Source organism: Cyclopterus lumpus, chromosome 5 (genome assembly GCF_009769545.1).
Source record: "Cyclopterus lumpus isolate fCycLum1 chromosome 5, fCycLum1.pri, whole genome shotgun sequence".
NCBI classification, from domain to species: domain Eukaryota; kingdom Metazoa; phylum Chordata; class Actinopteri; order Perciformes; family Cyclopteridae; genus Cyclopterus; species Cyclopterus lumpus.
Genome location: NC_046970.1, coordinates 26,248,191 through 26,272,722, shown reverse-complemented (window position 1 = coordinate 26,272,722; position 24,532 = coordinate 26,248,191). Strand labels below are relative to the sequence as shown.

The window sequence follows — 24,532 nt, the reverse complement described above, 5'->3', positions numbered from 1 at the left end:
GTATCAATCACCTTGTAGCCCCGCCCTAAAGCATCCCCTGCTTTATGGCCTGTTTGACTCTAAATTACCATAATTTACTAAAAGAACATCACGCTGTATTGAAGAAGACTTGAAACTAGAGATTGAGACCATAAACTGATCATAAATGTTTACTATATTTTCTATAGACTTCTATACAACCAGAGGAGTCGCCCCCTGGTGGTTAGGAGAGATAATGCAGCTTTAACACATGAAGTATAGACTTCTATACAACCAGAGGAGTCGCCATCCTGGTGGTCAGTAGAGAGAATGCAGCTTTAACATGCAGCATTGGATTCACTCAGTTATTTCACCTACTGGCTCACTTTCAGTAACACCGGTCTGACCCTGACGGTACGTTGGCCCCGACAAGCCAGGTACCGTGTCCAGTACTTCCTGAACAGCTCGTCACGAAATCCATAGATGATGGGGCTCATGAAACGGGGGATGATGTAGACGAGCACGAAGAAGACGTAACGGATCTCCAGACTGAAGCGAGGGAACAGGGAGATGAGAGCCGCCTGAAGGGAAGGAACCACGAAGGTGAGCATGCACAGCAGCAGCTGAAATGGCAGGAAGGTATGAATCGGTATTAACTGTCAGAAACAAGCAACATTTACATGCAACAGTCTAAGGACTTGAAAAAATATACTTTTTTTTATCATGTACAAAAACTGCAGTTGATATATTTTCAAAAAACAACATTAGTATAATTTGGCTATCAAAGTATTGATTACAGAGCTATCGATCTACGATCCTTGAAGGGCCAGTAGCACCTCAAGAGATCTGTTGGCAGAATATTCATAACAATGTTTGACTTCCATTGATCCTGAGACGTCCTGGTCTCAAACCTCTCTCTGTGTCTTTGTCTCTGTCTCTCTGTCTCTTTGTCTCTTTGTCTATGTCTCTCTCTCTGTCTCTTTGTCTTTGTCTCTTTGTCTCTCTGTCTCTCTGTCTCTCTCTAGTTCTCTTTGTCTCTTTGTCTTTTTGTCTCCGGCTCAGGACAACAACAGAAAACACAATCGGTCGACTAGAGTAACGATAGAATCCCAACGATGGCGTCGCCGCTCGTGAGGCTCCTGACCTGAACGCCGTGCAGCAGCACCGTGTTCCGGGCCCTCTGGGCGGAGGCCAGGCCGGTGGAGGCGGCGCTCGCCGTCAGCATGATCCTGCAGTAGGTGTAGAGCAGCGTGAGGACCACGAAGGACAGGTACACGCCGTCAAACACGCAGTTCTTGTAGTAGATGGACCGGTGGCGGAAGAGAAGCGGGTGGTCGCAGAAGATGTTGGTGTGGAAGAAGCTCCGGGGCTGGTGAACGGCGGTGATGAGGAGGTCGGTGACGGGCGGCGCGGCGGTGAGGAAGAGGATGATGCCGATGAGGAGGAAGGTGCGCGGGACGGTGCACATGTGGCTGTAGTGCAAAGGGAAGCAGATCGAGACGTAGCGCTCCAACGCCATGCCGGCCAGGATGAGAGGGGTGGAGCGGGTGGTGAGCACCGCCGTCATGATCTGAGGGGAGCCGGGGGAGGACAGGTAAAGGAGTGATACCACAGTGGGGACAGGTGAGGACAGAAGACGACAGGTGAGGACAGGTGGGGACAGAAGAGGACAAGTGAGGACAGGTGAGGACAAGTGAGGACAAGTGAGGACAGGTGAGGACAGGTGAGGACAAGTGAGGACAGGTGAGGACAGGTGAGGACAAGTGAGGACAAGTGAGGACAGGTGACGACAAGTGAGGACAGGTGGGGACAGAAGACGACAGGTGAGGACAGGTGGGGACAAGTGAGGACAGGTGAGGACAAGTGAGGACAAGTGAGGACAGGTGAGGACAAGTGAGGACAGGTGGGGACAGAAGACGACAGGTGAGGACAGGTGGGGACAAGTGAGGACAGGTGAGGACAGGTGGGGATAGGTGAGGACAAGTGAGGACAGGTGAGGACAAGTGAGGACAGGTGGGGACAGAAGAGGACAGGTGAGGACAGGTGGGGATAGGTGAGGACAAGTGAGGACAGGTGAGGACAGGTGGGGACAGAAGAGGACAGGTGAGGACAGGTGGGGACAAGTGAGGACAGGTGAGGACAGGTGGGGACAGAAGAGGACAGGTGAGGACAGGTGGGGATAGGTGAGGACAGAAGAGGACAAGTAAGGACAGGTGAGGACAGAAGAGGACAGGTGAGGACAGCAGAGGGCAGGTGGGGACAGAAAAGGACAAGTAAGGACAGGTGAGGACAGTAGAGGACAAGTGAGGACAGAAGAGGACAAGTAAGGACAGGTGAGGACAGAATAGGACAGGTGAGGACAGCAGAGGGCAGGTGGGGACAGAAGAGGACAAGTGAGGACAGGTGAGGACAGCAGAGGGCAGGTGGGGACAGAAGAGGGCAGGTGAGGACAGAAGAGGACAAGTGAGGACAGGTGAGGACAGTAGAGGACAAGTGAGGACAGAAGAGGACAAGTAAGGACAGGTGAGGACAGAATAGGACAGGTGAGGACAGCAGAGGGCAGGTGGGGACAGAAGAGGACAAGTGAGGACAGGTGAGGACAGCAGAGGGCAGGTGGGGACAGAAGAGGGCAGGTGAGGACAGAAGAGGACAAGTAAGGACAGGTGAGGACAGCAGAGGGCAGGTGGGGACAGAAGAGGACAGGTGAGGACAGCAGAGGACAGGTGAGGACAGAAGAGGACAAGTGAGGACAGGTGAGGACAGCAGAGGGCAGGTGGGGACAGAAGAGGACAAGTGAGGACAGGTGAGGACAGCAGAGGGCAGGTGGGGACAGAAGAGGGCAGGTGAGGACAGAAGAGGACAAGTAAGGACAGGTGAGGACAGCAGAGGGCAGGTGGGGACAGAAGAGGACAGGTGAGGACAGCAGAGGGCAGGTGAGGACAGAAGAGGACAGGTGGGGACAGAAGAGGGCAGCAGAGGGCAGGTGGGGACAGAAGAGGACAAGTAAGGACAGGTGAGGACAGAAGAGGGCAGGTGAGGACAGAAGAGGGCAGGTGGGGACAGAAGAGGGCAGCAGAGGGCAGGTGGGGACAGAAGAGGACAAGTAAGGACAGGTGAGGACAGAAGAGGGCAGGTGAAGGCGCCGCAGCATTCACCAGGATGCAGCAGACGGAGGCGTGGATCTTCCTGAAGATGTAGCTCACCACGTAGAGCGCTGTGACCAGGCTGAGCTGCAGGGCGTCGTTGATCACCATGGAGACGAACATGATGTACCGCGGGTTCTCGTAGAACAGACTGGGGTCAAAGGTCAACCTCAGATGGACAGTATTCTAATCATGGATTGGTTGGCTTATTGATTCAGGTATTGATTTAATGTCAGCTCAACATATTAAAATATTAAAATATGAGTAAATATCTCCGCAGCTCTGAGACGTTTCTGGCTTCCAGAACACTTAAAGCAGCATTTTGACCTTTGACCTTTGCAGGTTCAGCTGCACGATTCTTACGTAAAGACAGAAACCATTCGTCGACTCATGGCGTGAACAGATGTTATGAATGTATTGTCTCATGAATAATAACCTCGTGTGAGACGTACCTGTGCCTCAGGAAGGTGAGCACCATGCTGCCGTTGGAGACGCTCAGCAGCAGCCACACCAGCATGGCGACGGTGTTCTTGGTGAGCGCGTTGGAGAAGCTGTCTTTGGCCGTCAGGGCGGAGCTACCGTTCGCCAGCAGCGCCGCGCTGACGGAGGAGGACGAGTTCAGCATCTTCCTCTCGGCCGAGCGGCGGATGCACCGCGATCCGGTTCACGTCATGGCGACGGTCAGACTGCAGAGATCATAAGGAATATAGAGTACCTCAAATACTTCTTTGTATTAGTATCATTCAGTCAGTGGAGAAACAATAACAGAAGGTCTCAGTACGTCCTCACCTGTCCTCACCTGTCCTCACCTTTCCTCACCTTTCCTCACCTTTCCTTACCTGTCCTCACCTGTCCTCACCTTTCCTTACCTGTCCTCACCTTTCCTCACCTGTCCTCACCTTTCCTCACCTTTCCTCACCTGTCCTCACCTTTCCTCACCTGTCCTCACCTTTCCTCACCTTTCCTCACCTGTCCTCACCTGTCCTCACCTGTCCTCACCTTTCCTCACCTGTCCTCACCTGTCCTCACCTGTCCTCACCTTTCCTCACCTTTCCTCACCTGTCCTCACCTGTCCTCACCTGTCCTCACCTTTCCTCACCTGTCCTCACCTTTCCTCACCTGTCCTCACCTTTCCTCACCTTTCCTCACCTGTCCTCACCTGTCCTCACCTGTCCTCACCTGTCCTCACCTTTCCTCACCTGTCCTCACCTGTCCTCACCTGTCCTCACCTGTCCTCATCTGTCCTCACCTGTCCTCACCTTTCCTCACCTGTCCTCACCTGTCCTCATCTGTCCTCACCTGTCCTCACCTTTCCTCACCTGTCCTCATCTGTCCTCACCTGTCCTCATCTGTCCTCATCTGTCCTCACCTTTCCTCACCTGTCCTCACCTTTCCTCACCTGTCCTCACCTTTCCTCACCTTTACTCACCTGTCCTCACCTTTCCTCACCTGTCCTCACCTGTCCTCACCTTTCCTCACCTGTCCTCATCTGTCCTCATCTGTCCTCACCTTTCCTCACCTGTCCTCACCTTTCCTCACCTGTCCTCACCTTTCCTCACCTTTCCTCACCTTTACTCACCTGTCCTCACCTTTCCTCACCTGTCCTCACCTGTCCTCACCTGTCCTCACCTGTCCTCACCTGTCCTCACCTGTCCTCACCTGCAGACACACAGTTCTTGTTCACTCTGTGAGGACTTCATGGAGTTTAATAATATTAATGTCATAATATTTATGTTATTTTATTAATGTTATGATATTAATGTCATAATATTAATAGTATGATTTTCGTAATGAAAAGCTTTTATGAAGTTCTTTTCTGGATGCAGATTTTCCACAAAAGGAACCAGCAACAGTAAAATAATGTGTTTGTTATGATAATAATGATCAATAACATAGTTCTATGTATATTAATACATTTCATACGAACCGTCGTCCTTCAGCAGCTCATTGATATTCACTCTTTATAAAAAACAAGAAGCGCATTAGACAAGAATATCGTATGACATCCCATCAAAATAATAATAATAACATACTAATAATATCAATAGCATTAATACATTATAATAATAATAACATACTAATAATACCAATAGCATTAATAAATTATAATAATAACATACTAATAATATCAATAGCATTAATACATTATAATAATAATAACATACTAATAATACCAGTAGCATTAATACATAATAATAATAATAATAATAATAACATACTAATAATACCAATAGCATTAATAAATTATAATAATAACATACTAATAATATCAATAGCATTAATAAATAATAATAAAAATAATAACATACTAATATTACCAATAGCATTAATAAGTAATAATAATAGTAACATACTAATAATATCAATAGCATTAATAAATAATAATAATAATAATAACATACTAATAATACCAATAGCCTTAATATATAATAAGAATAATAATAATACATGTATTTTTTTTAAAGGTACTCAAAAGCACTTTTTAGGTTAAAAACAGAAGTTAAATCAAAAACATTAGAAACAAAGGAGATAAAAAACATAACAGTAAAAATAATTAACATATACTTTTAAATATCCAAAATACCTTTTTTTAAAGAACAAAGAAGCTAGAAACATATTTTCTCATCTGTATAGAATAAAAAGTATTTATTAATAATAATAATAATAAACAATATATTCAGAAGTGACAGAGCTCCTCTCACCTGTTCAGTCTCCGGCTCCTCCAGCTGGCTGGCTCATATATGAGGGTCTGTATTGATCCGGTTGCCGTAGAGACGATGATGACGTCACGGGTTATGGTATGGATCCCCTCCAGGAAGTGACCCGTTAATTAACATTAATACTCTCTGAGTTGTGAGTGTTTTACATTTATAAAATCTGACAACTGTGTATAAATTTAATTCAATATGTTTTTAGTTCAGTTGTTGTTAGTAATGCTCTGTAGAGGAAGAGTTATTGATGATATTGATGATGAATGAACCTGTCATGTTTGCTTTCAGCCACCAGGTGGTGCTCTGCTCTTCTCTCTGTGAACATTTACTAAACAAACATCTTAAACTTTCAACATTATTACGTCACATTACATATTTTACACGACATCCGGTCTCTTAACTCGTCTAGTTGTGATTATTATGACTGATCCTCGATATTAGAGCCAATGATGAGTTTCATTAATCACATTCATCGACATTCTGTAGAATATTGATTGATTGTGATCACATATCCCGATGTTAAATATCAACAAACATTCCCGTTTTCTTTCATATTTATTTGACAACTTTCTCATTTTATTACTTCAGCTAAAGTTTATTTTCTAGACATTAGACATCAAAGAGATCAAATCTTTATTTAAACCCACTATGTTAGTTATCATTCATACGCTGTCACGGGGCGATAACCAGGGACCCAACGCACGACTCACAAGACAAACAAATATTAATCCTTTAATGGAGAAAGGTGGTTCGATTCCAATGGGCCGCTATCCATCAGGTTTTCTGAACCGGTCTTAGTCTGGGCTCTCCCCCGATACCTGTTGCCATGGAGACCCTACAGGGGCGGAAACCCTCCACCACGTTAAGGTGGAGATACTAAATATATGTTGTTGTTCATAATGAGTATTAGTATTAGTACATTAAATAGGTTGTTAAATGTATTCATGTTAACTTTGAAGTAACGCAGTTCATTTACATTTAAAGTACTTTTGGACTGAAGTACAATTCTTCTGAATTTAATTTAGTATTTTAATTTTTTGCATCTTTCTACTTCTCCACTGCAACTCAAATGTTAATATTCTACTTTTTACTACATTTATTTATCAACTTTAGTTACTTTACAGAATCACAACAGTAATACAAAATATGTTCAACTAATAAATGATGATGTATTAATAAAGATTACGCTACCAGTTTACTACTTGACATCATAAGAGGACTTTAAGGAAGGTCTGAACCCACAAGTTGGGCTTCATGCTTTATACAATTTATTTCCTTTTGTATATTTTACATAAAAATACAATAAAACGGCATTACTGAAAATGTATTGAATTGACTGAAGATTTAACATTTTAATAAGTCAGCACAGACAAACAAATAAAGAACAATATAAAAAGATCTTTTCTTTCTGCATAACGTGATAGCAGCAGGTTTTTCTCATAATCCTTCATCCTCTTTCAAGAAGGGTTTTATTCTTAAAACTTTACAATTTCAAGTCATATTGGATTATTATAATTTTTCTAAAGATATCCCCCAAAAACAAGTTGAAAGACAAAAACCTCGGAATAGTTATTTACTTATTTACACACATCCTTCGTCATAACATTAAAATATTCAGGAAAAATATTTATTCACAAAAAGAAAAGTGAAGATAGTATTTTACAAAAAAACAAGCCTGCTAATGGAAACAATTACAATGGCCTAAAGCCTGGTTACAGTGTGTGTGTGTGTGTGTGTGTGTGTGTGTGTGTGTGTGTGTGTGTGTGTGTGGGGCCCGGTCTCACGGACACAGGTACTTCTTCAGGTGCCTCCTGAAGCTCTTGTCCCGCAGCCCGTACACGACCGGGCTGAGCAGCCGGGGGACGATATGCACCACGATGTACAAGGAGAACGCGACGTTGACCTCATGACCCGGGAAGTGGCGGACCGCGGCATTCCTGACCAGGTGGGTCACGTAGGTGAACATGCACAGCAGCAGCTGGAAGCCGTGCAGCAGGATGGTGCTCCGGGCCTTCTTCGTGTCTCCATTGGACGCGCTGGAGGCTTTGGCCGCCCAGAAGATCTTGACGTAAGTGAAGAGCAGCGTGAGCCACACGGCCGCCAGGTACACGCCGTAGGACACGTCCCTCTTCAGGAAGTGGATCGGGTGGCGGAACAGAGAGTCCCTATTGCAGAACACGGTGGAGTGGAACCAGCCCACGGGCTCCGTGGCCACGACGATGACGACGTCCAGCAGCACCGACACGCCGCTCGCGGCCCAGATCAGGCCGATGGCCGCGTAGGTTCTCCCGACGGTGCAGAGCTCGGCGTGCCGCAGCGGCAGGCAGATGGCGACGTAGCACTCGGCGGCCATGACGGCGAGGTTCAGCGGCGTGTTGAAGGTGGTGAAGACGGTGAAGGTGATGAAGACGCAGCACAGGGACACGTTGATGGCGTAGAAGGCGTAGCTCAAGACGAACAGGGTGATGGTCGTCGTCAGCTGGATCATGTCGTTCACCACCAGGTGGATGAAGAGGATGTAACGAGGGTTCACGTAGAATATCTGAGGCAAAAGAAAGTTGGAATAACTCTGTTTGTAATGTGAGATAATAAATAAAATAAGAATTGAAGTAAAGATATAATTTAGGGCAAAACATTGCGTGTTGTAATGTTGCTTCCACCAGATAAAAATATATGATGAAGTAATAATTCAAAGCATATAGACTAGAACTATGATATAGTATTAAAAACCAATGCAACAAGTGACATTGGTGTGTTTTAATACTGCATACGCCATATTATAATGATACTCACCCTTTGTGTGTATTAGTATTTATTTAATTTATTTAAATGTATTTAAGCCTCATTGAGATTAAACATCTTCTTTACAAGAGTGTCCTGGCCAAGACAGCAGCAGCACATTTAACAAAGTTTCAGACATACAACGCAAAACAGTGACAGACAATAAAAAAAAAACCAGTATGTAGAAATATAACTACAGTTCACATGAACAAAGTCCGAGCCGGAGCGTTCTCACCTGGTGCTTCCTGAAGGTGTGGATCAGAGAGCCGTTGATGTAGTTCACGATGAGGCCCAGAAACAGGACCAGCACGTTTTTGGCCAGGACCGTCGTGTAGGAGTCTCGATACGTCGAGTCCGACGCGTTGGAGCCGGAAGACGAATTCATCGATCCGGTCTGAGGATCCTGCAGAGCCTCTGAGGGACATGTCAACGCCTTCAAATGTCAACTGTTAAACATGTGCATCCCATAAAAACATATTTCACACCATAGCAGAAATACCTGGGTGAACAAATAAATCTTCAAGCGATTCACTCGTTGTTTACTTAATATTTGGAAAAGCATTCATTTTTAAATGCATCCCTGTGACGGATCCCTTCAGAACCACAAGCGGCAGCTACTTTCATATAGACGTGGACAGGAAAAGTTACTTTTAAATAGAAAGCAGTTGGGCGTAATAATTCCATATAGTTCAAAATGATTTAAATATTATAAACAACGCAGTGATATAATACTGCACTAACACTGTGATAGCATCAAAGACATGCATACCTCCGATCGTGCTCTCCAGTTTCCACCTCCAGCAGTTATGAAATGAGCGTGAAGCGGTTTCATCTCTTTTTATGAAGCGGCACCGGGGGGCTGTAACCTGAATGACTTCATCCATATAGTTATGAATACAAGCTGTTGTTGTTTTGATTAACGAGTTCTATTTTCATGCTTTTTAATGCACTCTGGCACACGTCAATTAAACATTTCAATGTGTTCGTCGAATACTGTTGTTTACTTTCCAGATTCATTATTATGTTGAAAACACGTGTTGTTGGTGATGAGTATTAGTATTAGGTATATTAAATAGGTTGTTAGAAGTACATTTACGGAAGTACTTTACTAAAGTGCAATTTTGAATGCTTGTACTTTTCTGCAACTTTCTACTTATTCACTCCATCTCAGGTGTTAGTATTGTACTTTTTACTCCACTAAATTATTATAATAATAATAATATTATAATAATGAGAACCTTTAGTGTTGGTACTTTCAGTATGTGTTGATGCTAATACTACTAATACAAAAAAGGTGAGTATTTTACCCTCTTGTTTTAATACTTTACTAAGAAGAAACCTGTGTGTTGCCTTTAAGGTATTTTAATACTTGTAGTTATTTCAAGACGAAAAGATAATTGATAACAAATAGTTTTTCTGTTCATGCCACACTGTGGCGGTACTTCCGGTTTCATCCTTTCCGGTTCCAGTACTCCTGGTAAATGTGTATTTATACCTGTACCACAATGTAAAATGCAATGTTTAAGAACGTAGACTAAGCTCTGGGTTTGGAACCGAGGCTCTGGGGTTTGGAACCGAGGCTCTGGGTTTGGAACCGAGGCTCTGGGGTTTGGAACCGAGGCTCTGGGTTTGGAACTGAGGCTCTGGGGTTTGGAACCGAGGCTCTGGGGTTTGGCTCTGGGGTTTGGAACCGAGACTCTGGGTTTGGAACCGAGGCTCTGGGTTTGGAACCGAGGCTCTGGGGTTTGGAACCGAGGCTCTGGGTTTGGAACCGAGGCTCTGGGGTTTGGAACCGAGGCTCTGGGGTTTGGAACCGAGACTCTGGGTTTGGAACCGAGGCTCTGGGTTTGGAACCGAGGCTCTGGGGTTTGGAACCGAGGCTCTGGGTTTGGAACCGAGGCTCTGGGTTTGGAACCGAGGCTCTGGGTTTGGAACCGCCACTCGAGCCAACAGGCCGTTTAGAGCGCCTTTGTGTTTTAATAGAATACTTGCCGTCAGTGTAATGATATCATATCACAGAAGGAAGTAATGCAATATATTCCTTTAACAATAATTTGTCCCACCCCTAGTAAAGTATGACTATTGTTTATCACAATATATAAGAATACTAAAATAATACTAAAGGATTCTGACCTTGTGTTTCTGAAGGTGTGAATCAGGGTACCTTTGATAACGTTGATAAGGCTATTTAATCACATTTTTGGACACAGTATTTTGAGCGAACTTTTTCCACACGCCCGGACCGGACTCCCCATCTCCGGGGCCAGGGCGCTCCCAGACTGCCTCTGATGTGCTCGGCATGGGCTCACGGTCGAACACGGTGCCTCTGCTTTCAAGTGGATGTTATGCGTTGCCAGATGTTTCATTACATTTGACGTGTTCCCCCCTTTACACGCAATTATTTTGTTGCATTTTGCGAAATACAGCCAGACTTTTGACCGTTTACCTTTCGGCATTTTCTCTGTTAAAAGGTTGATGGCTAGCTAGCTAATGTAGCTATATAAACTATAGGCTATCGTTACCTGCTGCCAGGGCGGAGTCATCAGAGTAGTATAAGAAAAAGTATTTCAATCAGCTCAGGCGCTGAAAGGAAGCACCGAAATCTGCGTTAAGTTTCAGTCTGGTAGGCACCGGTCGTATGGGTTCCATATTGGCACCGGTTTTCGGTACCAAACCCTAATCATTGATCAGGTTTGGGAGAGGGCCAGAATCAATATCGAATCATTCAAGGCCCAATTAAAAAGCAGTGCCTCAGATATGTAGATATGCGAGTTTGTAATTACATGGATGTGTAACAGCTGTATGTTTGAACGTTACACCATCTGCATGTTTACTTAGCAGAGAGAACTGAAGAGAGTGAAGCCTCAAGTAAATGTTGCTTCATCTTTTATTGGGATATCCATCTCAGGAAAGCTTAACAGTCTGCTGGCTCAACACCACAGATGCCCTTTCAAGAACTTCCTGAAAGTCTTGTCTCTGATGCCATAGAGGACTGGACTAATGGACCGTGGTAGAACCTGTATAATAATATAGAAAGCAAAGAGATGGTCTACATAATTCGTAGGGTCCCCTTGCTTTAGAACTTCTAATACCTGCGGCCCTGCATATGTTGCCATACAAAGCAGCAGCTGGAATCCATGGAGGAGGATTGTGTTTCTGGCTTTTTTAGCATTTTTGCTGGCTGATTGTGCAGCGAACATAATTTTGAAGTAAGTGTAAAATATGGTGATCCAAATGATAACTAGAAACAGTGAATATATGATTTCTCTCTTGAGGGGGATGAGGGGATTTGGGAAGACGTTTTCTCTGACACAGAAGACTCTGGAATGAAAGAAGTCCAGCGGCTCTGTGGCCAAAGTGATGAACAGATCAGGAAGAACGGACACAATGCTGATGTTCCAGATGAAACCAATCAGCATCAAGGTTCCCCTGACGGTGCAGATCTGCACGTGGCGAAGGGGGAAGCAGACGGCGATGTAGCACTCCATCGCCATGCAAGCCAGGTTCAGAGGGGTGTTTTCAGTGGTGACGAGAGTCAGCAGTATAAAGATGCAGCAAACAGAGACGTTTATTTTGTAGACGGTGTAGCTGATGACGAAGAGGATGATGCTCAGCGTCACTTGGATCATGTCGTTGACCACCAGGTGAATAATAAGGATGTAGCGAGGATTCGTGTAGAAGATCTGACCGTTGGGAAGTACAGATTTGTTATCCAGTAGAACAGCATTAAACATGAATAACAACAACTACCACATCAGCAAAACTGCCTTCTTTCCCCTCCGGAACATTGCACTCCTCCGGCCCTCCCTGTCCTCTACCACCACTGAAGTTCTCATCCATACCCTCATAACCTCCAGACTTGAGTACTGCAACAGCACCTCTTCGGCTCTCCCAATAAAATCCTCAATAAACTTCAGGATGTTCAGAACTCTGCTGCTCGACTGCTCACCTCCACCCACCACTATGATAAGATCACCCCGGTCCTACGCAACCTTCCCTGGCTCCTGGTCAAATTCCGGATGGACTTTAAAATATTACTCACCACCTACAAAGCCCTAAACAACCTGGCCCCTCCCTACCTTTCAGACCTACTCCCCTTCCGCGCCCCGACAAGTTGCCTCAGGTACGCCGGTGCAAACACTCTCACACCCTCCACTACATGACTCACTCCTGTACCCTACCCTCCACTACATGACTCACTCCTGTACCCTACCCTCCACTACATGACTCACTCCTGTACCCTACCCTCCACTACATGACTCACTCCTGTACCCTACCCTCCACTACATGACTCACTCCTATACCCTACCCTCCACTACATGACTCACTCCTTTACCCTACCCTCCACTACATGACTCACTCTTGTACCCTACCCTCCACTACATGACTCACTCTTGTACCCTACCCTCCACTACATGACTCATTCCGCATAGCTCATCCAGTTATATAAATTTGAAGTATTATTATTATTATATTTCAGTTGTTACAAATATATTTCTGATGAGCAGTTTATCAATCAACTCTCTATATAACACAGATCAAGGGTTGCGAATATACATAAAAAGTCTTGACTCCTCTGAAGTAACAGTGTTGTCGTCTTCATACATTAACTGAGGTAAGAACTGAGAAAACATTCAATATTTCATTGTAGAAACAAATGTTCTTGTATATTTTCTGTAGTATTGAAACGTTGTGATGTCCAACTGTTGATGAGTTCTCATGTTGCTTTGAAAAGCAACATGAGAACTCCATATGAGAAGTCCAAGAAAGGTCCATATTTGAGTGGTCACATACAGGTTTTCTTATTGTTCACCTTTAATGTGCTCTCTGCATGATGGTGTCTACTCATCACAGATAGTTTGTGGGGAAGAAGCCCCACTCCTTTTAATTATGACAGAATGTTTTTATAGTTTTACATTACATTTCATTTAGCTGACGCTTTTATCCAAAGCCACTTATAATCATACATCGTAGACACAGCTTCAGTGAGCAAATCAGGGTTAAGTATGTTGCTCAAGGACACATCGACTAGGGCACAGCCGGGGATTGACCTGACGCTCCTCTATTGAAAGACGGACCTGCTAACCACAGACCCACAGTCACCCACAGTCGAATTATAAAAAAGAAATGGAGTGACATGTCCTCTCTAGAAGTGGTTCTCCCAGTTAAATGTTCCACTATATCAATAATTAAAGGTAATTACTGTAATAGTTATGAACCAGGACCTCCAGTTTCTGCATTAAATAGATGGTATACATACAAATATAGTCGGCTGAACATGTTATTTCATAGTGTCAGATACATATCAACGTTAAATAAGACTAATTGAAGTATTAATCCAGCATATTTCTTTTCTGCTGCTGCATCGTACCTGGTGGTTATGGAAGGTGTAAATGAGGGCTGCACTGATGTAGTTGATGGAGAAGCCGAGAAGCACGACGATCACATTCTTGATCACGGCTTTGGAGAAGGAGTCTCGGTGCTCCAGAACCACGGTCACGTTCACAGAAGAGTTCATCTCCAACAGAAGAAAGCAGGAAATATTGACATCATTTCAAAGGAATTACAATATTGACCCTTCCAGTGAAGCATCCCCCAAGAAAATGTGTTATTCTATACTTGATTATCTAAAAACTGTCAGTGTAAATGTTTTAGTAGTTTGGTGTTATAATCATTATTATAAGCTAAAACAACACATTACGTTGGTTAAACTGAGAAATCATTTTAAATGACAGAAAAGATGTCCAACAGTAAGAAAAAGAAGCTTCAGGAACAACCAGACCTGTGTTCTTCTGTCTGGGACGGCAGACAGAACCCTGAGAGCTACACCTGGAGACTACGAACAGGTAACTCTCAGGTTGGTCAACACACAACCAGCCTGCAGCTTCAGTGTTTCAGTCACAAACAAGTCCAGAAACATTCAAAGCTTTCAAAGCAACATGAGAACTCATCAACGTTTCAATACTACAGAAAATATACAAGAACATTTGTTTCTACAATGAAATATTGAATGTCTTCTCAGTTCTTACCTCAGTTAATGCACCAAGACGACAACACTGTTACTTCAGAGGAGCCGAGACTTTTTATGTGGTTCGGTTGTCAATTCCCAAAAGATTCAGGAGCGTACCAGGAGGCAACCTCCAGTTCTGCCCAGTGAAGTCAAAGCTTCATGTGTTAACGCTGCATTCTCTCTACTGACCACCAGGGGGCGACTCCTCTGGTTGTATAGAAGTCTATTCTTCATGTGTTAAAGCTGCATTCTCTCTACTGACCACCGGGGGGCGACTCCTCTGGTTGTATAAAAGTCTATTCTTCATGTGTTAAAGCTGCATTCTCTCTACTGACCACCGGGGGGCGACTCCTCTGGTTGTATAGAAGTCTATGGTTCATGTGTTAACGCTGCATTCTCTCTACTGACCACCAAGGGGCGACTCCTCTGGTTGTATAGAAGTCTATGCTTCATGTGTTAAAGCTGCATTGTTATCTCTCCCGACCACCAGGGGGTGACTTCTCTGGTTGTATAGAAGTCTATGCTTCATGTGTTAAAGCTGTATTCTCTTTCCCGACCACCAGGGGGCGACTCCTCTGGTTGTATAGAAGTCTATTCTTCATGTGTTAAAGCTGCATTCTCTCTCCTGACCACCAGGGGGCGACTCCTCCGGTTGTATAGAAGTCTATTCTTCATGTGTTAAAGCTGCATTCTCTCTCCTGACCACCAGGGGGCGACTCCTCCGATTGTATAGAAGTCTATTTTTCATGTGTTAAAGCTGCATTCTCTCTACTGACCACCAAGGGGCGACTCCTCTGGTTGTATAGAAGTTTATGCTTCATGTGTTAAAGCTGCATTATTATCTCTCCCGACCACCAGGGGGTGACTTCTCTGGTTGTATAGAAGTCTATGCTTCATGTGTTAAAGCTGTATTCTCTCTCCCGACCACCAGGGGGCGACTCCTCTGGTTGTATAGAAGTCTATTCTTCATGTGTTAAAGCTGCATTCTCTCTCCTGACCACCAGGGGGCGACTCCTCCGGTTGTATAGAAGTCTATTCTTCATGTGTTAAAGCTGCATTCTCTCTCCTGACCACCAGGGGGCGACTCCTCCGATTGTATAGAAGTCTATTTTTCATGTGTTAAAGCTGCATTCTCTCTACTGACCACCAAGGGGCGACTCCTCTGGTTGTATAGAAGTTTATGCTTCATGTGTTAAAGCTGCATTATTATCTCTCCCGACCACCAGGGGGTGACTTCTCTGGTTGTATAGAAGTCTATGCTTCATGTGTTAAAGCTGTATTCTCTCTCCCGACCACCAGGGGGCGACTCCTCTGGTTGTATAGAAGTCTATTCTTCATGTGTTAAAGCTGCATTCTCTCTCCTGACCACCAGGGGGCGACTCCTCCGGTTGTATAGAAGTCTATTCTTCATGTGTTAAAGCTGCATTCTCTCTCCTGACCACCAGGGGGCGACTCCTCCGATTGTATAGAAGTCTATTTTTCATGTGTTAAAGCTGCATTCTCTCTACTGACCACCAAGGGGCGACTCCTCTGGTTGTATAGAAGTTTATGCTTCATGTGTTAAAGCTGCATTATTATCTCTCCCGACCACCAGGGGGTGACTTCTCTGGTTGTATAGAAGTCTATGCTTCATGTGTTAAAGCTGTATTCTCTCTCCCGACCACCAGGGGGCGACTCCTCTGGTTGTATAGAAGTCTATTCTTCATGTGTTAAAGCTGCATTCTCTCTCCTGACCACCAGGGGGCGACTCCTCCGGTTGTATAGAAGTCTATTCTTCATGTGTTAAAGCTGCATTCTCTCTCCTGACCACCAGGGGGCGACTCCTCCGATTGTATAGAAGTCTATTTTTCATGTGTTAAAGCTGCATTCTCTCTACTGACCACCAAGGGGCGACTCCTCTGGTTGTATAGAAGTTTATGCTTCATGTGTTAAAGCTGCATTATTATCTCTCCCGACCACCAGGGGGTGACTTCTCTGGTTGTATAGAAGTATATGCTTCATGTGTTAAAGCTGTATTCTCTCTCCCGACCACCAGGGGGCGACTCCTCTGGTTGTATAGAAGTCTATTCTTCATGTGTTAAAGCTTCATTCTCTCTCCTGACCACCAGGGGGCGACTCCTCCAGTTGTATAGAAGTCTATTCTTCATGTGTTAAAGCTGCATTCTCTCTCCTGACCACCAGGGGGCGACTCCTCCGATTGTATAGAAGTCTATTTTTCATGTGTTAAAGCTGCATTCTCTCTACTGACCACCAAGGGGCGACTCCTCTGGTTGTATAGAAGTCTATGCTTCATGTGTTAAAGCTGCATTATTATCTCTCCCGACCACCAGGGGGTGACTTCTCTGGTTGTATAGAAGTCTATGCTTCATGTGTTAAAGCTGTATTCTTTCTCCCGACCACCAGGGGGCGACTCCTCCGGTTGTATAGAAGTCTATTCTTCATGTGTTAAAGCTGCATTCTCTCTCCTGACCACCAGGGGGCGACACCTCCGGTTGTATAGAAGTCTATTCTTCATGTGTTAAAGCTGCATTCTCTCTCCTGACCACCAGGGGGCGACTCCTCCGGTTGTATAGAAGTCTATTTTTCATGTGTTAAAGCTGCATTCTCTCTCCTGACCACCAAGGGGCGACTCCTCTGGTTGTATAGAATTCTATGCTTCATGTGTTAAAGCTGCATTCTCTCTACTGACCACCAGGGGGGGGCTGCTCTGGTTGTATAGAAGTCTATGCTTCATGTCTTAAAGCTGCATTCTTTATACTGACCACCAAGGGGTGACTCCTCTGGTTGTATAGAAGTCTATACTTCATGTGTTAAAGCTGCATTCTCTCTCCTGACCAACAGGGGGCGACTCCTCTGGTTGTATAGAAGTCTATGCTTCATGTGTTAAAGCTGCATTCTCTCTCCTGACAAACAGTGGGCGACTCCTCTGGTTGTATAGAAGTCTATGCTTCATGTGTTAAAGCTGCATTATTATCTCTCCCGACCACCAGGGGGTGACTTCTCTGGTTGTATAGAAGTCTATGCTTCATGTGTTAAAGCTGCATTCTCTCTCCTGACCACGAGGGGGCGACTCCTCCGGTTGTATAGAAGTCTATTCTTCATGTGTTAAAGCTGCATTCTCTCTCCTGACCACCAGGGGGCGACTCCTCCGGTTGTATAGAAGTCTATGCTTCATGTGTTAAAGCTGCATTCTCTCTCCTGACCACCAAGGGGCGACTCCTCTGGTTGTATAGAATTCTATGCTTCATGTGTTAAAGCTGCATTCTCTCTACTGACCAACAGGGGGGGGACTGCTCTGGTTGTATAGAAGTATATGCTTCATGTCTTAAAGCTGCATTCTTTCTACTGACCACCAGGGGGCAACTCCTCTGGTTGTATAGAAGTCTATACTTCATGTGTTAAAGCTGCATTCTCTCTCCTGACCAACAGGGGGCGACTTTTCTGGTTGTATAGAAGTCTATACTTCATGTGTTAAAGCTGCATTCTCTCTACTGACCACCAAGGGGGAGACTGCTCTGGTTGTATAGAAGTCTATGCTTCATGTCTTAAAGCTGCATTCTTTCTACTGACCACCAGGGGGCGACTCCTCTGGTTGTATAGAAGTCTATACTTCATGTGTTAAAGCTGCATTCTCTCTCCTGACTAACAGGGGGCGACTCCTCTGGTTGTATAGAAGTCTATACTTCATGTGTTAAAGCTGCATTCTCTCTCCTTACCACCAGGGGCAACTCCTCTGGTTGTATAGAATTCTATGCTTTATTTGTTAAAGATTCATTCTCCCTACTGACCACCAGGGGGGAGACTGCTCTGGTTGTATAGAAGTCTATGCTTCATGTCTTAAAGCTGCATTCTTTCTACTGACCACAAGGGGGCGACTCCTCTGGTTGTATAGAAGTCTATACTTTATATGTTAAAGCGGCATTCTCTCTCCTGAACACCAGGGGGCGACTATTCTGGTTGTATAGAAGTCTATATAAAATGAAAGTGTATTTATACATGTACCACAATGTAAATTGCAATGTTTAAGAACGCAGACTGAATATTTTGTATTGTCTTTGTTTTCAGTTGGTAAATGCTATCAATAAAGTGTTCCTGCAAGGACGTCGATCCGTCTCCGTGCCGTGAGGGAAACGTACCGAAACGTTACATTGGTGTCAGAAGTGACTTCGGAGGGACAAGATCGCTAAATCCCGTGGAGCTCTAACCTAACCTTGTGAGAGAGCTAGCCGGTTAGCCTGCTGTTGGGCATGGATCGTGTCGGCAGGACGAAGGTGAAGAAAGAAGGTAGCGTTAATGGGAGAGTGCGGCGACAAGCACTCGGTTGCTGTTTTGACGGTAAAAACGCCAAAATACACCGGTAGGTCAGCCTGGGCAGCCTTCCTGGCCCAATTTGAGCTATTATCACATGCCGGGGGATGCTCCACCGGGACTAAAGCGCTACAGCTGGCGCTGGTGAAATACGACACCTCTCCTGACTGATTGCATGTCCTGCACAGGAGAAAACCCTCTCAGATGGTGTCGATGAGGCCTGTACACACAGGTATGGGTCTGAAAGTGCAGACTTCATCCACCACCAGGCTGCAGGGTCTGGTCCTGATTGGGATTGAAGGCAGACTTATCGAGATTTCAATCTCATTCTGGACCTGTTCAGCGATGGACAGGCTCTGCCTTTAGTGGTCCTGAAGAAGCTCTCGGTCCTCATCCTCCAACAGCTTCTCTAGGGCTGACTGCTTGGCACGAAAAATATATAAAAGTAGTGTTTAGACAAACATGCTTCAAAATAAATGCATTAATTTGAATAAATAAAACATATTGGAGGATATCTATTAGTCTTTTTGATGAATTGTATTAATGGAACAGGTATTATACTGTTTTCACATCACTTTTTGTTTTTTAGCTGAACCATGTAGATTCCACAGTGGAAAAAGAATGCAGTCCCTGGACCACACATGTGGTCACAGACCTGTGGAGTTCCTCCACCTGGTCTTGTGTTAAATGAGCCTTCTTTGCCAAGGTGAATGAGGTCACTGTTGAAGCTGGAGAGACAAAAATATAAACATTAATAATGTTAAATATGTACACGCAACAGAAGCATCACTGTACATGCAAGCGCTAGTTTGATTAACATTACACTGACTTGCAGGTAGCCGTTTGCTAGTAGCTATCTACGGTAGGCTAGCTAGCTAGCTTAAACATGGTTATAATGCCTAATTTATCATTTGTTGTTATTAGGCCTACTTTTATAAATGCAAGACTTGTTATCAACGTTACGGTCCTAACCTGAGGTAAGGCTGCTGTTGTCATCATCGGTCTCCATGTTTTCAGGGGCACCGGTCTCCCCATCTCCGGGGCCAGGGCGCTCCCAGACTGCCTCTGATGTGCTCGGCCTGGGCTCACGGTCGAACACGGTGCCTCTGCTTTCAAGTGGATGTTATGCGTTGCCAGATGTTTCATTACATTTGACGTGTTACCCCCTTTACACGCAATTATTTTGTTGCATTTTGCGAAATACAGCCAGACTTTTGACCGTTTACCTTTCGGCATTTTCTCTGTTAAAAGGTTGATGGCTAGCTAGCTAATGTAGCTATATAAACGATAGGCTATCGTTACCTGCTGCCAGGGCGGAGTCATCAGAGTAGTATAAAAAAAAGTATTTCAATCAGCTCAGGCGCTGAAAGGAAGCACCGAAATCTGCGTTAAGTTTCAGTCTGGTAGGCACCGGTCGTATGGGTTCCATATTGGCACCGGTTTTCGGTACCAAACCCTAATCATTGATCAGGTTTGGGAGAGGGCCAGAATCAATATCGAATCATTCAAGCCCCAATTAAAAAGCAGTGCCTCAGATATGTAGATATGCAAGTTTGTAATTACATGGATGTGTAACAGCTGTATGTTTGAACGTTACACCATCTGCATGTTTACTTAGCAGAGAGAACTGAAGAGAGTGAAGCCTCAAGTAAATGTTGCTTCATCTTTTATTGGGATATCCATCTCAGGAAAGCTTAACAGTCTGCTGGCTCAACACCACAGATGCCCTTTCAAGAACTTCCTGAAAGTCTTGTCTCTGATGCCATAGAGGACTGGACTAATGGACCGTGGTAGAACATGTATAATAATATAGAAAGCAAAGAGATGGTCTACATAATTCGTAGGGTCCCCTTGCTTTATAACTTCTAATACCTGCGGCCCTGCATATGTTGCCATACAAAGCAGCAGCTGGAACCCATGCAGGAGGATTGTGTTTCTGGCTTTTTTAGCATTTTTGCTGGCTGATTGTGCAGCGAACATAATTCTGAAATAAGTGTAAAATATGGTGATCCAAATGATAACTAGAAACAGTGAATATATGATTTCTCTCTTGAGGGGGATGAGGGGATTTGGGAAGACATTTTCTCTGAGACAGAAGACTCTGGAATGAAAGAAGTCCAGCGGCTCTGTGGCCAAAGTGATGAACAGATCAGGAAGAACGGACACAATGCTGATGTTCCAGATGAAACCAATTAGCATCAAGGTTCTCCTGACGGTGCAGATCTGCATGTGGCGAAGGGGGAAGCAGACGGCGATGTAGCACTCCATCGCCATGCAAGCCAGGTTCAGAGGGGTGTTTTCAGTGGTGACGAGAGTCAGCAGTATAAAGATGCAGCAAACGGAGACGTTTATTTTGTAGAGGGTGAAGCCGATGACGAAAAGGATGATGCTCAGCGTCACTTGGATCATGTCGTTGACCACCAGGTGAATAATAAGGATGTAGCGAGGATTCGTGTAGAAGATCTGACCGTTGGGAAGTACAGATTTGTTATCCAGTAGAACAGCATTAAACATGAATAACAACAACTACCACATCAGCAAAACTGCCTTCTTTCCCCTCCGGAACATTGCACTCCTCCGGCCCTCCCTGTCCTCTACCACCACTGAAGTTCTCATCCATACCCTGATAACCTCCAGACTTGAGTACTGCAACAGCACCTCTTCGGCTCTCCCAATAAAATCCTCAATAAACTTCAGGATGTTCAGAACTCTGCTGCTCGACTGCTCACCTCCACCCACCACTATGATAAGATCACCCCGGTCCTACGCAACCTTCCCTGGCTCCTGGTCAAATTCCGGATGGACTTTAAAATATTACTCACCACCTACAAAGCCCTAAACAACCTGGCCCCTCCCTACCTTTCAGACCTACTACCCTTCCGCGCCCCGACAAGTTGCCTCAGGTACGCCGGTGCAAACACTCTCACACCCTCCACTACATGACTCACTCCTGTACCCTACCCTCCACTACATGACTCACTCCTATACCCTACCCTCCACTACATGACTCACTCCTGTACCCTACCCTCCACTACATGACTCACTCCTATACCCTACCCTCCACTACATGACTCACTCCTTTACCCTACCCTCCACTACATGACTCACTCTTGTACCCTACCCTCCACTACATAACTCATTCCGCATAGCTCATCCAGTTATATAAATTTGAAGTATTATTATTATTATATTTCAGTTGTTACAAATATATTTCTGATGAGCAGTTTATCAATCAACTCTCTATATAACACAGATCAAGGGTTGCGAATATACATAAAAAGTCTCGGCTCCTCTGAAGTAACAGTGTTGTCGTCTTCATACATTAACTGAGGTAAGAACTGAGAAGACATTCAATATTTCATTGTAGAAACAAATGTTCTTGTATATTTTCTGTAGTATTGAAACGTTGTGATGTCCAACTGTTGATGAGTTCTCATGTTGCTTTGAAAAGCAACATGAGAACTCCATATGAGAAATCCAAGAAAGGTCCATATTTGAGTGGTCACATACAGGTTTTCTTATTGTTCACCTTTAATGTGCTCTCTGCATGATGGTGTCTACTCATCACAGATAGTTTGTGGGGAAGAAGCCCCACTCCTTTTAATTATGACAGAATGTTTTTATAGTTTTACATTACATTTCATTTAGCTGACGCTTTTATCCAAAGCCACTTATAATCATACATCGTAGACACAGCTTCAGTGAGCAAATCAGGGTTAAGTATGTTGCTCAAGGACACATCGATTAGGGCACAGCCGGGGATTGACCTGACGCTCCTCTATTGAAAGACGGACCTGCTAACCACAGACCCACAGTCACCCACAGTCGAATTATAAAAAAGAAATGGAGTGACATGTCCTCTCTAGAAGTGGTTCTCCCAGTTAAATGTTCCACTATATCAATAATTAAAGGTAATTACTGTAATAGTTATGAACCAGGACCTCCAGTTTCTGCATTAAATAGATGGTATACATACAAATATAGTCGGCTGAACATGTTATTTCATAGTGTCAGATACATATCAACGTTAAATAAGACTAATTGAAGTATTAATCCAGCATATTTCTTTTCTGCTGCTGCATCGTACCTGGTGGTTATGGAAGGTGTAAATGAGGGCTACATTGATGTAGTTGATGGAGAAGCCGAGAAGCACGACGATCATGTTCTTGATCACGGCTTTGGAGAAGGAGTCTCGGTGCTCCAGAACCACGGTCACGTTCACAGAAGAGTTCATCTCCAACAGAAGAAAGCAGGAAATATTGACATCATTTCAAAGGAATTACAATATTGACCCTTCCAGTGAAGCATCCCCCAAGAAAATGTGTTATTCTATACTTGATTATCTAAAAACTGTCAGTGTAAATGTTTTAGTAGTTTGGTGTTATAATCATTATTATAAGCTAAAACAACACATTACGTTGGTTAAACTGAGAAATCATTTTAAATGACAGAAAAGATGTCCAACAGTAAGAAAAAGAAGCTTCAGGAACAACCAGACCTGTGTTCTTCTGTCTGGGACGGCAGACAGAACCCTGAGAGCTACACCTGGAGACTACGAACAGGTAACTCTCAGGTTGGTCAACACACAACCAGCCTGCAGCTTCAGTGTTTCAGTCACAAACAAGTCCAGAAACATTCAAAGCTTTCAAAGCAACATGAGAACTCATCAACGTTTCAATACTACAGAAAATATACAAGAACATTTGTTTCTACAATGAAATATTGAATGTCTTCTCAGTTCTTACCTCAGTTAATGCACCAAGACGACAACACTGTTACTTCAGAGGAGCCGAGACTTTTTATGTGGTTCGGTTGTCAATTCCCAAAAGATTCAGGAGCGTACCAGGAGGCAACCTCCAGTTCTGCCCAGTGAAGTCAAAGCTTCATGTGTTAACGCTGCATTCTCTCTACTGACCACCGGGGGGCGACTCCTCTGGTTGTATAGAAGTCTATTCTTCATGTGTTAAAGCTGCATTCTCTCTACTGACCACCAGGGGGCGACTCCTCTGGTTATATAGAAGTCTATGCTTCATGTGTTAACGCTGCATTCTCTCTACTGACCACCGGGGGGCGACTCCTCTGGTTGTATAGAAGTCTATGGTTCATGTGTTAACGCTGCATTCTCTCTACTGACCACCAAGGGGCGACTCCTCTGGTTGTATAGAAGTCTATGCTTCATGTGTTAAAGCTGCATTGTTATCTCTCCCGACCACCAGGGGGTGACTTCTCTGGTTGTATAGAAGTCTATGCTTCATGTGTTAAAGCTGTATTCTCTTTCCCGACCACCAGGGGGCGACTCCTCTGGTTGTATAGAAGTCTATTCTTCATGTGTTAAAGCTGCATTCTCTCTCCTGACCACCAGGGGGCGACTCCTCCGGTTGTATAGAAGTCTATTCTTCATGTGTTAAAGCTGCATTCTCTCTCCTGACCACCAGGGGGCGACTCCTCCGATTGTATAGAAGTCTATTTTTCATGTGTTAAAGCTGCATTCTCTCTACTGACCACCAAGGGGCGACTCCTCTGGTTGTATAGAAGTTTATGCTTCATGTGTTAAAGCTGCATTATTATCTCTCCCGACCACCAGGGGGTGACTTCTCTGGTTGTATAGAAGTCTATGCTTC

General features: G+C 44.5%; 4 protein-coding genes across 6 annotated transcripts in view; all 4 read right to left on the bottom strand.

The window, feature by feature from the left end:
* The window catches only part of LOC117731135 (odorant receptor 131-2-like), a 7,585-nt gene extending 3,728 nt beyond the window's left edge, over positions 1–3,857 (bottom strand). Inside the window, exons 1-4 of the mRNA XM_034533291.1 lie at positions 3,554–3,857; positions 3,114–3,252; positions 1,103–1,528; positions 366–581 (exon numbers count right to left, since the gene is read on the bottom strand). Coding sequence (XP_034389182.1) covers positions 366–581; positions 1,103–1,528; positions 3,114–3,252; positions 3,554–3,726 — 954 coding nt within the window. The 5' untranslated portion in view covers positions 3,727–3,857. The remainder of the gene's footprint in view (positions 1–365; positions 582–1,102; positions 1,529–3,113; positions 3,253–3,553) is intronic.
* Positions 3,858–7,592: 3,735 nt separating this feature from the next.
* Positions 7,593–9,382, bottom strand: LOC117731134 (odorant receptor 131-2-like). Its single transcript, XM_034533290.1, has 3 exons — positions 9,363–9,382; positions 8,829–9,007; positions 7,593–8,354 (listed from the first exon to the last, which is right to left on the bottom strand). The coding sequence occupies exons 2-3, from the start codon at positions 8,976–8,978 to the stop codon at positions 7,593–7,595; spliced, it is 912 nt and encodes a 303-aa protein (XP_034389181.1). The 5' UTR covers positions 8,979–9,007; positions 9,363–9,382.
* Positions 9,383–11,441: 2,059 nt separating this feature from the next.
* LOC117730989 (odorant receptor 131-2-like) lies at positions 11,442–14,778 on the bottom strand. Of its 2 annotated transcripts, XM_034533096.1 has the most exons (3): positions 14,623–14,778; positions 13,965–14,111; positions 11,442–12,276 (listed from the first exon to the last, which is right to left on the bottom strand). In XM_034533096.1, exons 2-3 carry the CDS (start codon positions 14,109–14,111, stop codon positions 11,524–11,526), a joined length of 900 nt encoding a protein of 299 aa, XP_034388987.1. In that variant the 5' UTR covers positions 14,623–14,778; the 3' UTR covers positions 11,442–11,523. The 2 variants fall into 2 exon arrangements, with proteins under 2 accessions (XP_034388987.1, XP_034388986.1); XM_034533095.1 differs by having other exon boundaries at positions 13,965–14,778.
* Positions 14,779–20,449: 5,671 nt separating this feature from the next.
* LOC117730930 (odorant receptor 131-2-like) lies at positions 20,450–23,834 on the bottom strand. Of its 2 annotated transcripts, XM_034532997.1 has the most exons (3): positions 23,657–23,834; positions 22,999–23,145; positions 20,450–21,374 (listed from the first exon to the last, which is right to left on the bottom strand). In XM_034532997.1, the coding sequence occupies exons 2-3, from the start codon at positions 23,143–23,145 to the stop codon at positions 20,622–20,624; spliced, it is 900 nt and encodes a 299-aa protein (XP_034388888.1). In that variant the 5' UTR covers positions 23,657–23,834; the 3' UTR covers positions 20,450–20,621. The 2 variants fall into 2 exon arrangements, with proteins under 2 accessions (XP_034388888.1, XP_034388887.1); XM_034532996.1 differs by having other exon boundaries at positions 22,999–23,834.
* Positions 23,835–24,532: the final 698 nt, after the last annotated feature.